General features: G+C 43.2%; 1 protein-coding gene across 5 annotated transcripts in view; it reads left to right on the forward strand.

Annotated features, from left to right (window-relative positions):
* Positions 1 to 13,273, forward strand: part of PICALM (phosphatidylinositol binding clathrin assembly protein) — a 71,710-nt gene that overhangs the window by 53,794 nt on the left and 4,643 nt on the right. For 3 of the 5 annotated variants that reach the window (XM_075077146.1, XM_075077310.1, XM_075076986.1), the window contains 7 exons: positions 503 to 610; positions 1,537 to 1,668; positions 1,758 to 1,788; positions 2,616 to 2,715; positions 4,212 to 4,235; positions 6,871 to 6,930; positions 9,055 to 9,159. In XM_075077146.1, coding sequence (XP_074933247.1) covers positions 503 to 610; positions 1,537 to 1,668; positions 1,758 to 1,788; positions 2,616 to 2,715; positions 4,212 to 4,235; positions 6,871 to 6,930; positions 9,055 to 9,159 — 560 coding nt within the window. The remainder of the gene's footprint in view (positions 1 to 502; positions 611 to 1,536; positions 1,669 to 1,757; positions 1,789 to 2,615; positions 2,716 to 4,211; positions 4,236 to 6,870; positions 6,931 to 9,054; positions 9,160 to 13,273) is intronic. The other 2 variants (XM_075077232.1, XM_075077065.1) reach the window with 1 other exon arrangement.

The raw sequence follows: 13,273 nt of genomic DNA on the forward strand, positions 1-13,273 counted from the left end.
TGGGATGGTTTGGACCTTACTGCAGTTCTTACTAAGAGAACTGCTCAACTAATATAAAACGTGGAGGGAATAATCTTCTTCAGACAGGTAATCTTGAAACAGATTCTGTACCCAGCCAGCTGCTTTTCCTGGAGAAACATAGTGGTTATTTCCTCAATCATTTTATTGTAAGTATTTGGTAAAAGAATAAGGAAGATGTGAATAGTTAGTCCAGAGATTTAGCAGCTGGGGGAGGAGAGTCTTTTATGGCCTGTCTGTCCAGTTTTTAAGACAAAACCTTTCTTTGGAGGAGTAACCCCAAATAAACTTCAGATAAACTCCTTCCACCCCTTTCTCTTGCATGCATCTCAGCGTCAGGGTGTAATCAGCACTTTTGAGGTATTCCTAGTCTTTCGGCGGTACTTAAGCCAAACAAATATGTAGATTATTTGTCTTGCATAAATAAGGTGGATTCATGGGAAATGCTTATAAAAACGTTCAACTGCTTTTTTTTTCCCCACAGGCTTCACTCCATCTCCTGTTGCTCAGCCACAGCCATCAGCTGGCCTTAATGTTGACTTCGAGTCTGTGTTTGGAAACAAATCTTCTAATGTTGTCCTAGATTCTGGTGGTAAGACACTTACTAAAACAGCTGATGTATATCCTTTAACTTTTTTATTCTTGAGGTATAAGTCTCTTAATCTGTATTTACTCAAACTGCTGTGACAGTGTTCTAGCTGAAGAAAAGAAAGCTGACTCTAAACGGTCAATAGCAGCATTCTTCGTCCAGTTTTTCTTTATTAATCAAATAATTTTTCTTCACACTATTTCTCCTTGCGCCCTGGTGAAATATTTACTGATATATCCTTCACTTAAATGTTCTGCGCGTTAATTTCACACAGTGAACAGCCTTCACTTTTACATGTTGTCAACTGAAATTAAGCCTGTGTGTGTAGAGTGTGGTCAGAAGAGGTAAAGTTGCATCTTAATTTTATTTATCTGTGCAACACATTTTTGTCACCTCTTTGCCTACATGTTACTCTTGTGATGTTAAGATTATTTCAGGAAGTGATAAATTATCAAAACATACATGGTTAATTTGGTTTGCAGCTATAGTCAGTACTCTCTGTTCTTTGGAGCAGCTGGAAAGTGAATACTTTCTGGTCTTTTGATAACGGACCCCTAACATTGGATTCTTTTTGGGCAAACCAGTGATCTGCTAAAAGCAAATACATATGTGTTTTTATAAGACTGAAATACTTTAGATGTTTATTCCTTATTTTGTTTTACATTTTGATTACTTTGCAGTCATTGTGAATCCGCTCCATGTAAAATTGATGTCATGTTGGTTAAACTAGTAGAGTGAAATCTCCTTTCTGTAGTAAATATCTCCTTTATCAAGAGGCATAATAAGTTTTATCCTCCTTGTATAGGGTAGCATCGCTAGGTTAAATTTTGTATTTTAGCCATTGTGTTGAAGCTGCTGTCTCTTTAATTGAATGCCATGCCATTCATGGGCCTGTGATTCGAATCACCTTTTTTGTTTGTCATTCCAAGGCTTTGATGAACTAGGTGGTCTCCTAAAACCAACAGTGGCCTCTCAAAACCAGAGTCTTCCAGTTGCCAAAGTACCACCTAACAAATTAGTGTCAGATGATCTGGATTCATCTTTAGCCAATCTTGTAGGCAGTAAGTATTGAACGACTGGTGTAGAAGTAGTTATTTAATTCTCTTAAATGAATTGAACTTCAATAGTATCTTTCTCTACTTTGTGACAGATCTGGGCATTGGAAATGGAACTACTAAAAAGTGAGTATGCTTAATCAAAAGCTTAGCATTTTGATTTTCCTGGATAATAAATTTTTATGAAAATACAGGTTCAAACTTGTGCGTAACACCATAATGTTAACCTTCAGAGCGCGTTTGGGACTGCACTTTGTTTCTCATGCAAGGTATAATGAATAGTTGAGAGCTGTTGGAAGGTGGCTGTAGACTGAGTGGTAGTGACAGTGACAACAGCAGGCAAGGTGTCCTCCTGTCTCCGATTCCTTTCAGACTTTGTATATATTTAGGGAATGAGTTCCTCAAAATATTTGTAATTGTAGGTAATCTTAGCACACCTTATAAATACTTTGTGTGTTCTGAGCTTGTGTGGAGCTGCATTAAAGATTGTGAAACTACAACCACGGAGTTGCGGATGACCCTTAGACAAGTGAATTTTGAAGCAAGACATATTCTCGAATAGCAAACATCTGCTCTAGCAGCAAAGTTGAGAGTGTGATTAGCAAATTTCAGGCTTATTGGGACTATCTCTGCCAACTCTGAAATCGTTCAGAAATCTAGTTGCTCCTAACTAAACTATCTTGACCCAAGAAAAGTCAGCTAGACTAACTTACCTGTACTGGGAAACTTGACTGAGATTAGGTAAAGCTGAGGTGGCTCATGCTCAATGTCTTACCTTAAACTTTTCCTAGCCAAAACAAGCTGTCACAAGACCTTTATCAACTTCTTTGCTAAATGAGTTTCTTAACTAACAAAAGAAGCCACATTTCCAAGAGGAAACAGAGTTTACCTGAGGGATTTTTTGTAAGAAAATTCAATGTTTTCTAACAATTCTTTAAAAAATTCATTTGAAGTGATGTAAACTGGACTCAGCCAGGTGAAAAGAAACTAACAGGTGGTTCCAACTGGCAACCCAAGATCGCACCAACAACTGCATGGAACGCTCCAACGTTGGTAAGCAAATACTCGTTTTAAAATAGTGAGTTCCCCGCGGCTTACGTATGCAGGCTGATGTATAACAGAGACATTTGGAAGTGATTTATAGTTGCAGTAATAGGGTAGTAGAAAATCGAAGTGGTTGGCTTGATGTGTAGTGCTTGGATCTGTTTGCCTTAGCTGTGCAGTTCTGGTAAATAGTTTGTGATGTGACACGTGCAGGCTTAGCATAAACTCCAGTGGTGGTTGACCAGCCTCTCGCGTGGCAAGAGAGCAGCCTTCGTGCTCCGCTCAACTGACCTAATTCCAGTGGTGCGAGGGGGCCACTTTGCAGTCTAGGAAAAGTATGTTCTTCTAGTATGTACGTGTTACAGCTCAGCCTGCTCTGGGGGTGAGAACAGGCCGATGGATTAATCCTCTTGATACTTGCAGAGGTGTCTGTGCAGCGACGTGGGCTATAGCTTTCTCAACGTACGTAACTACTGCTTTCCTGCCCCAATATGCACGTTTGTTGATCATCAAAACTGACATGCATTCAGAACTTCATAGTGTCTATTGTAGCAGGTAGCACTAGCAAGGATTTGGGGGTAGTGTGTAGAGTGAGGGTTCTTAATTACGTGTAAAAAAAACCAAGAGGTTAAGAGTTCACGTGAGTGGTTTTCACAATGCTAACAGAACATTTTTGCATGTGAATCCCACTCGCCCCTTCACCAATGACCTGGAGGGACCGTGCACGGACAGAACGGGTAACAAACCACCCCTGAGGACTTACTGCATCTGACCCTGTAACTCTCCGGGGGAGGTTGAATCCGCAGTGTGATAATACAGCTTTGTGGATCTGGAAAGAGAGCTTGTCTCCCTGGATCCACCACCTCTTCCCTACTGGGTGTCCCGTATCAGCTCACTGCATTGACGTAGGGAGAAACGTTTGTGGGCCTCACTGAAGGGTGTGTAGGTATCAAAGAAACCGTAACTGCTCCCTTGCTTTAATGACTGGTGGTTTGAGTTTACTTGTGTGCTTGAATCTGTTTAATAACTCATGTCTTGTATATACATCTTCTTGTGATAAGTCATTACACTTAACAGCTTTTATTATTTAGAGATACTGTTGAGATACTTTTCCTGTGAAACTGTTCTATTAACATAAAAATCTTGAAACAGAAATAACCTAGGTGGAAAAAAAAAGTTTGTTTTCCTCTGCTGGTCTATTTATTGTGGAGTTGCTGCTGCTTGCTAAACAAATATGCTTTTGAAAATCAGGCTTCCTCATCTTTGGAAAAAAAGGCATATACCAAATAAATGGACTATGCAAAACAAATTACAAACCTAATAACGATGACAGTATCACAGGTGTATGTTGTCTCAGTAAATGGCTTGAATTACAAGAATCTGTTGGGGTAAACATTTAATGTATTTGTGAACTAAATTGCTATCTGTGTATATTCCGTTGTGTAAGTATTTGCTTCTAATCCAGTGTTATTGCATTATGTAATTGTTCTCCCTGGGAAATACAGAATGGCATGCATTTTCCACAATACGTAAGTGAAACAACCCATAGCCTTTTTGCAATCGACTGGCATGCTGATATTAACCACTGCTGTTGCAGAATCTCATAACCTTCTTGCTATTTACACATTTCTCATTTTAAAATCTTTGGTGTGCCAAAAAATCAAGCTTTTCCTAGCATACACGAACTTCATAGGTGGTCTGCAGGCTCTTGACTTGAATGATGGCATGGGAAATACCGAGATTATTTTTCCTTGCTTTAAACTGTACCATTTGCTGCCAGAGAGCTGGGGTGTGTGTCTGTGCTGCCTTCAGTGCACTAAGTGAATTTTGAATGAAGATAAAATTGTTTGTGTTTGAATAACTGCATGAAACCTCACGGGCTTCTGTTATACTTGGCACTTTATCCACGGTTATGGTAGATCTTGATATTTTTTATTTTTTTTTTTTAGTGGGGAGAGACCAATATGTATTAATTCTCAAATAAAAAAAGAAAATCCATGCTGACAGTTCACAAAGGGCAAGCAATAACCTGTGCTCGCTGTCTGAGGAATGCAGTCTTTCATTTCAAAGGATTTTTTTCTTTATGTCAACAGTGATATTGGTCTTTCCCTGTATTCTGTTTTTATTGCAGGGTAACTCTAACTAAAGGATGGTAGGTCCATACTTGAGCACTCAAAACTAAATTCAGTCAGCATGTTTGTGTGTGTGTAGGTGTGGGTGCACAAGCCAAACAAAACAAAAAAGTAATGTTCAGGCTAGCTTTGCCAGCTCTGTGAAACAGGTGGACAGTACACAGCCTAGATAATTCTTGATTGGGGAAATCTGTTCTGACGGCAACGGAAATGCCAGTGACAATGGCTACTATCTATGAAAATGCAGCTGATACCTTAGCACTGAATTCAGAAACAGCTTTGCTGCTGCCCTATTCGTGATGTTACAATCTCTATGCTTTAATTAATCCAGTATTATTAATATTTTGTCGCTTCCCTCTTTCCTGTGTCAGTAATCTCTGTGTACCGAGAAATGCATATGGTCTTTGTCTTGTCATGAATAGTAACCCTCACAGCCACAGCACGAAGATTAGGCTTTCTTTCTTAAAGGACAGACTAACAGGAGGTGGAGTGGGCAGACAGCAAGTTACCTGAATGTTTATAAGCACCAGGTTTAGTCTGGGGGGAGGGAAAAAAGCTAACCCCACACTCTTTGTCCTTGTAAGAGTTAATACTGATTTAGAAAGCGGATAAAGAAACTCTAGAACAAAGACTATGGTTAGGAAAAGACAGTTCTTCATATAGTATTGTTGTGGTTTAGCCCCAGCGGCAACCAAGCACCACCCAGCCGCTCGCTCGCTCCCCCCGCAGTGGGATTGGGGAGAGAATCAGAAGAGTGAGAGAACTCCTGAGCTGAGATAAAGACAGTTTAATAGGGAGAGGAAAAGCTGCGCATGCAAGCAAAGCAGAACAAGGGATTCATTCACTCCCTCCCACGGGCAGGCAGGTGCTCAGCCATCCCCAGGAGAGCAGGGCTCCATCACACGTAACGGTGACTTGGGGAGACAAACGCCATCACTCCGAACGCCCCCTCTTCCTTCTTCCCCCAGCTTTCTATGCTGAGCATGACGTCATATGGTGTGGGACATCCCTGGGGTCAGTTGGGGTCACTGTCCCGGCTGTGTCCCCTCCCAGCTCCTTGTGCCCCCCCAGCCCCTCGCTGGTGGGGTGGGGTGAGAGGCAGGAAAGGCCTTGGCTCTGTGTAAAGGAGGAAAACGTCCCTGTATTGCCAACACTGTTTCCAGCACAAATCCAAAGCATAGTCCCATATTAGCTACTGTGAAGAAAACTAACTCTGTCCTAGCCAAAACCAACAGAAATATATTTTTCTGTGTAAGAGTTATCAGCTGTTTTTTTATGTATATGTTGCCAAGTTGTTTACAAAATGTAGCTTCACCCCAGGTGTTGTCTGTTGACAGCAACCTTCTGTAACGTCATAGAAGTTGCCTTAGGTTAAGGGTAATATGAATGTATCTGCAAAGTGCTAAGAGGACCTTTAAGCAGTTCAAATTCTCTGTACTAAGTGGGTGAGTGAGAGGGAACGCAAGTTGGACATTTCATGTTAGGGCTGAATTTATTTTGCAGCTCGGTAGGCGAATGCACATAGCGCGTACATCCTGGCCCGAGAGAAGAGAATTCCTGTCGTGTCGGCAGAAGCAATGGCAATTTGGTCTTTCAGTCTTGAAAATTATCTTTTAAGACTCGTGGTGTACCTTTACTTCTGATTTTGAAATTGAAGTATATACTTCATGGGATTAAAAAAAATGCTTCTGCTTCCTGAATTTTCTCTCTCAAACTTGTGGCTCACACTGTTCTTTAAACAGGATGCTGAGGGAACGGTAGCTTGTGGTTTAATTTAGTCAACCAGAATCCTAAGGGGTTAAGAGAAAATACCTAGTGTAGGTTTGCCGAGATCACTTAGAAACTTTAGCTGAGGTAATATATCCCATCTGAAATAATTTGGATACACTCTTGAGACAAGACTGCAAATCCTATTTATCCCTCGCTCTGTTCATAATAAGCCAAGTGCTGCAGTTGACCCTTAGAGAGCAAAGTCTTACCAGTATGCAGCTGATCTCTTCTCCTCTCAGTTCACCCCTGTTTCTCACACCAGGCACCACCTGTGATGGCGTACCCTGCCACAACGCCGACAGGAATGATGGGCTACGGCATGGTGAGTGGAGCTCCTGCAGCCCGACGTCGTCTGGCGCGCATATTGCTCGGTCGCGTATCGTTTGGTTGCAGCCATTTTTCTGAACTGTTTTACTGAAGACTGAATTTCAGCTCCCACTGGTTTATTCTTCACCAAATTGTTAAGTCCTGGTTTTCTGAACTAATTCAGTGACTTTTGTCCGAGATTAGGCCTGCCCTTTCTTACCTCATGTAGTTTTCAAAAAATGTTTTAAAATTAAGACAGCGTCTATTCCTGGTGGGCTTTGTTGGTGTAGAAATCGTGTATTGTGAGCATAGGTGCATTCACAACGGGAATGTTTTATTGGAGAAGTGACATCTTCCTCAAATACTTGCTCCCAGCCTCAGCGAAAGGTGCCTGTAATGATTGATGCCACAAAACTGCGAGTTTGTGACGCTGCTGTGTGCTGCGGTGTCAGCTGAGGACTGGAGCTTTTAGTGACACACCAATACCGGAAGGCTTCTGACATAAACCTGACCTTGCTGCTGCTTGTTCTGAAAAGTTGTTCAAATTCTTGTTATCTCAAATTTTGAAATGATTCTGAAATAACATGCCTTAACTCTTCTTTGTTAGTATGGCTTTGATGTAGCACAACTTTGCTGGGTGAATAAAAGAGGAGAGAGCTTCCTTAGGACAATTATTCTGTTAAATGGGTCACAGATTAGTATAATAAAAATAAGCTTAAGTGTTTCATCATATCGTCAAATTAGATTAATGGTTTATAATTTTCATATGCTCAGTAAGTGAGCTGCAAAAGTGGCCAACTGATGCTCTCCCGAAAGACCCTCAAGAAAACATGTTCCCCGTTACCCACCCGTGAACTGTAGTAAGTTGTGTGCAAAGTCGTGGTTAAACTGCCTTTAGTGTTGACTCACACCCGATCTGCACAACTTTGCACTGACGGTACTGGAAGCGTTTTCTTAGTCATTTTGATTCAGCAGCTGGGGAAGGTAACGTATTCATAGAAAGTCATCTTTGTGTGTTTCATAAAGCAGCTTTCATTGTGGGGTTTGAATGCCAGGGTGAAACGGGAACTGGAAGGAACAGGAGGCACAGCTCTGTTATCCCGAGTTGCTGTAACTTGTTCTAAGGTGTGGGAAGTCGGAGCACATGGGTGAGACGGGCTGTTACGGAATGACCATCAGGCTGTATAACACATCCTGACAACTGTCCTGGCTCATTCAAACTTTTACTCAGGACGTTTACTGCTAGAAACCTCTGAAATGTTGACCCATTTTACGATCCTTGCATTTAATTTTTCCTAAAAGGAGTGGTAGGTACCGTTGTCCTGAGCACGGCTGTTTCCAAGCGGCAGTCTGGCAGCCGGCTGTTCCCTTGGCGAGGGCAAACTGGGAAGGCTGGTTGTGCCAGCCGTTGTTTTTAACTAATTTGTAAGGGGTTTTCATCAGGGTCCGTTTCTTGAACGGGCTCACCATGTGCTTGCCCAAACAGCTGGTTGGCATGATAGGAGAGGAGCACCAGGATTCATCAAGGAAAAGCGGCTTGGAACGGGGATTGCCTCAGCACGACTGCTGCTGGGTATCGACCCGAGCCTGCGGGGAGTGCCGGAAGCAGCACCAGAGATGGCGTGGGCGTGAAACAAATAAAACATGACATCTAAGACCATTAATATATGTTAAACTTTTAATTTGGCTCAGCCAGTGTCAGTAACACTTTAGACTCTAATTGCATAACGATTTAACAGTAATTGTACATACAGTTCTCAGTTCTCAATCTTTCCTGATCCCTGTCAGCTCTGATATCTGTGAAGCTGTTCTTGTGCTTTCGAAGGCAGACGGGGAAGGGCTGTCAGACCTCAGCTTTGGGAGCAAGAGGAGCAGCACAAATGCTCGTGCTTAAACAAGTATTCCAGCGTTCCAGACCCCCGCAGCAAGAGGTTGAATGGGCTCAGTTGTCATGGAGAACTTGAAGGCTCCGATGCTCCTTTCTATAACATTAATTTGCAGAAGAATCTTGTTGCTTAGAAAGATCTTGTATGATTGCATAGATCAAATATGACCAAAACTTGCCATTTTCCTTTCTCTCCTTAAATGCTTGCAGTGTGTTAATGCTATGTGTGATTTGATGTCATCTGCACTTTTTCAGCCGTCGCAGATGGGAGGCATACCAGTAATGACCCAGCCAACCTTAATATACAGCCAGCCAGTCATGAGACCACCAAACCCTTTTGGCCCCGTACCGGGAGCACAGGTGCGTATGTTCAAAACAGAGCTGGGAACAAACTACAGCTGGGTCAGCTTCTCTGAAAGTGTTTTAATATCGTCTTGTGTTGGACAAATGTATTGCACGAGCCGGTAGTTCATGTAAGGATTGCTTCCTAGCTTCTTATATCCAGGTCAGCAGCATCGAGCTGGTCTTACAGAACAAAGAGGACAGCGTTTTTTAAGGCATTGTTTTTCTGGGCAAGGGTAAGAATGTCCGTGCCGTCTGCTGAAGGCGGGCTTCTTCCCCAAAGTTTGCTTCCTCTGCTGCCTTACCTCTAAGGGCGGCTTTGTGAGATTGTGCTATCACAGCTTTTTCCTAAGTATCTGTGGTGCTGTTCTTTCACCTGTTACACTCGGAAGTATTAGATTATGAAGTAACTGAATTTGGCAGTAGCTGTAAACCTCCTTCCCCGCCCGCCCCCAAGTGTAAGCTGCGGGCTTATATGGCAGCACTTTGCAGGGGACAGACAAGGTGTATGTAGCCTTTTAAGTCTACGACTGTTAGAGATGGGTTTGAAACAACCGTGGGATCAAGCTTGGAGAAGCTTCAACCCGCCATCTGGTAGCTGGGACTGACCGTGCTCAGCGGGAGGCACGCGGCGGTTCTAACCGCTGTATTCCTTAAAGGCCTTTGTATTCCTCCGCGTTTCTGCAGAAGGCAGTACCGGCAGCCTAGTGAAGTTGTGCAGTAGCTCTGCAAACCCGCCTGGCCTTTCCCTCTTGCAGAAGGGGTTAGGTTAAGGGGAGCGTTCCTTGAATTGCCTGCTTTTCCTGCTTCTCCTGATATTTGCGTATAGATTCATTACCTGAAGTACTGGAATAAGAGTGCGCCGAAGGGTTACTCTGAACATTGAGAAGAACTGACTTTGTCAATACTGGAGTTAAATACGTACCTTTTATTGTTTGTTTTGCAAACTTCTGTCACTGGGAGGTTTCTGGCTGAACTCGCTTCTCTAACCCGATTGCCATCTGAAGATAGGGTTTCTGCAGTAGGAAAAATATTTAAAAATGAAGGGGGAGAGGGGAAGGACAGCCATGACCACCTTCATCCGGTTTTCAGAAAATATTGAGATCCTTACGACTCTGTGTTCGTGAACTGTAGTTGGGGGCAGAGCTGAGTTTAGCTGCGAGACTGGAACTCTGGTATTAGTGGGTTTTCACTTACTAGTCAGATGTTGTTGTCAAAGTTCATGCTGTACATCATGGCTCTATTACAAAAATGTCATATATTGGGACTGTATTTTGATCTTACTATAGAGAGCTCTGTCTTTATAGGTGACTGTTTAGAAACACGCATGTATCAATTTGCTTAAGTATGTGTTGGTGTAAGCATGGTTTTGGGACTAGAGCGTGGAGGGAGAAGAATTGAGCAGTGGGTCGGAAAGGAAGAGAGCCTCAAACCTTTCTCCAGTGCCTGAAGCTGACCGTTTAACAGGAGAGGCTCTGCGTGCTGCCCGTGGGCAGTCTGTCTGCTGTCTTTGCTGAAGTATTTCCTAAATTATTTTTTTTAAAAGGCTTTATCTGAAAGGGATGCTGTTAGATTTCCTTAGCTAGAAAAGGAGTTTTCAGCTGATGTTCTCTTGGACTTCTGAGAGCTGCTTTACACATTCACTGTCACTTCAGTGATTCGGTATCTTTCTTGTGGCTTTTATACTATTTCAGGGGGAAAAATGTGTTTATGACACTTCTTAAATAGAGAACAAGCTGAAAGATCCTTAAGGATAAGGGGAGGGTGTTTCTGCAAATTCAAAAACTTCAATTTTGAAATGTCCCTTTTTTAAATAAAAAAAAAAAAGCCCAAAACAAAACCAAACCTGCCTAATTCAGTTATAAACAGGTATAATCGCTATAAAGAGGCCTGAAGAGCCAGGTGAGCCTTTCTGCTTCACTTGACCCTGAGGGCTTGGTCTAGGCTGAATCCCAGCCGTCTGTCGTAACGGGAGAAGGAGGAATTAGTCACAAGCGAGGTGTGTAGAGCTGTTCATTGTGCTCATCTGACAACACATTTGGCTCCTGTGAGAATTAATTTGATAGAAAAACACCACCCTTTGAATCAGCATTTGCGGTGTGACCGGGAAGGGTTTTCCCCGAGACGCACAGTCTGTGCCGCTTGCAGGTGTTGTCAGAAATCTGACACCAATAAAGCAATTTAAATGAAACAAAGGCTGCAGGCGAGGACTGTTTCCTCATAGACAGCAGAGATGGCGTTTGCTAACCTGTACCCACAGAGGGGAATTACAAAGTTATTACAGTAAATTTACTGTTTAGTCTTGGGGTTCTTCGAAGCGTATTTGTCTGTTCATGTTTAGTTCATGCTTCTGTTGCGCCAGGAATAGAAATAGGAAAATAAAGAAGTAAGAGCATGTGTTCTTGGGGTAAGTAAACAAATCTTAAAGAATGTGTCACAGTTGTCACAGTTCAAACTGCCTGCGTCCCGCGTGGATCACTCCAGAGGCCATGATTCTAATACAGGTTTTGTCCATGGTGCCGTCGCTGCCAGAAAGGGAGTTGGTTTTAATATTTGCATTCAAAGCACCCGATTATATCACTACCATTAGACAGAGGTCAGCAGATCTCTGCTCTGCTGGTAGATCTCGGTCGCTGTCTGCAGTCAAGAAACTGGAAGGTATTAAAAAGCATAATGACAGATGCGAAGTTGTTGCTGAAAAATTATACTGCCAAGCTGTAGCGTGTTGGGAACTCCTCCCGTGTTGTATATGGAGCGGTAAAATAGGCATCCCACTATTGTCTGGTTTCTTTATAATTCAAACTGGTGCTCCTAACTTGATACTCTTAAGGGTTTGTTTTAATAGATATACTTTTCTACCTCTAGATACACCTATTCTGTCTCTCAAGTGTCCTGTTTATGTGGATGCAACTTTACTTCTAACCATTGCTATGAAGAGCAAGGGTAGTTTGGGCTTTTTTTTTAAGGGCAAAATAGTTTGAAGTGATTGAGAGTGAGACTAGAACAGTTGCTTTGAAAACCCAGGTGCAGAAGGTATTTGTAGTTTTAAAAGAAACTGGTGTGTGCCTATTTTTTAAAATCGCTTATCTTGCGTTCGAGCCAGTATTTCCCACTTGAGAAAGAAAATAAGTTTTCATCGTGGTAGAGCAGTCAGCTTCCCTCACTGCAAGTGTCATATCACGCTGCCCAGAACGGTGAAAGTGGCGGGAGCTGTGCGGTGGCGTCTTACTTAGCTGGTGCAGGGGAAAGCGCGTGCGTGCGAGGGAGGGAGAGGCTGAGGCAATGGTCCGAAGAAGGCGGAAGAGCAGCCGGGGTGATGGCGGATGCGGTACCGTACAGCAAACGCAGAATGCTTCCGATGAGCCAGGCCCAAACGATGTACAGGTAACTGGAATATGAACTACCCGAGTGTCACAACGGAGGGCAGCAGCGCTTGAATGCTCGCCGCCCCCAAAAACACGATCGTGTCGGTTAGTGTGAAATGGTACAGCGCTGTCAAGTCAGCGGTACGCCTTGAAGGGTTACGTATCCCACTCTGATTGCACCCAGAAGGGCTTAGCCTTAAGGAGGGGAAGCAGCTGGGTGGTGAAAACTCTAAGATTTAAAATAGAATAAAGAAATTACTCTGCCTACTGCCAGCACCTGTGTGAATTGTAATGCTGCAGCTGTTAACACCCCTGAATTGTACAGAAAAAGCAGTAGGAGTGATTGCCTGGGACGATGAACAACAGGTAAATGTGCGAATGAGGAAGTTGGTTTGGGGGGGCGGGTTTGGTTTGGGTTTTGGTTTGCGTTTAGTTTTTTTAACTGGAAGAACCGGCTGTATAGTTCAGGACAGACTTGTGCCAGAAAGTAGAGTTTACAGGTGCTCTGTTCGGCACATTAATCTTAAAATACATGCTAAAACAGCTCGACAGACTTGTTTAATGAGAAACCAGTGCCTAGCTAACGATGGGAACCAGCACAGCGCTCGCGTGTGGACGGGTGGTTCTGTGTTACCGTGACCCCGGGGAGGTTGCGCCTTTGCTGGAAGCAGCGAGAAGCGACGCTGCTGTTGGAGGCGAGACCGAGCTGTGGGGCTGAGCCGGCGCAGTGTGCTGCATTGCAGGTCACGCAGGCGCTGGGCAGGAAG

This window comes from Phalacrocorax aristotelis, chromosome 1, assembly GCF_949628215.1.
Source record: "Phalacrocorax aristotelis chromosome 1, bGulAri2.1, whole genome shotgun sequence".
Lineage (NCBI taxonomy): Eukaryota > Metazoa > Chordata > Aves > Suliformes > Phalacrocoracidae > Phalacrocorax > Phalacrocorax aristotelis.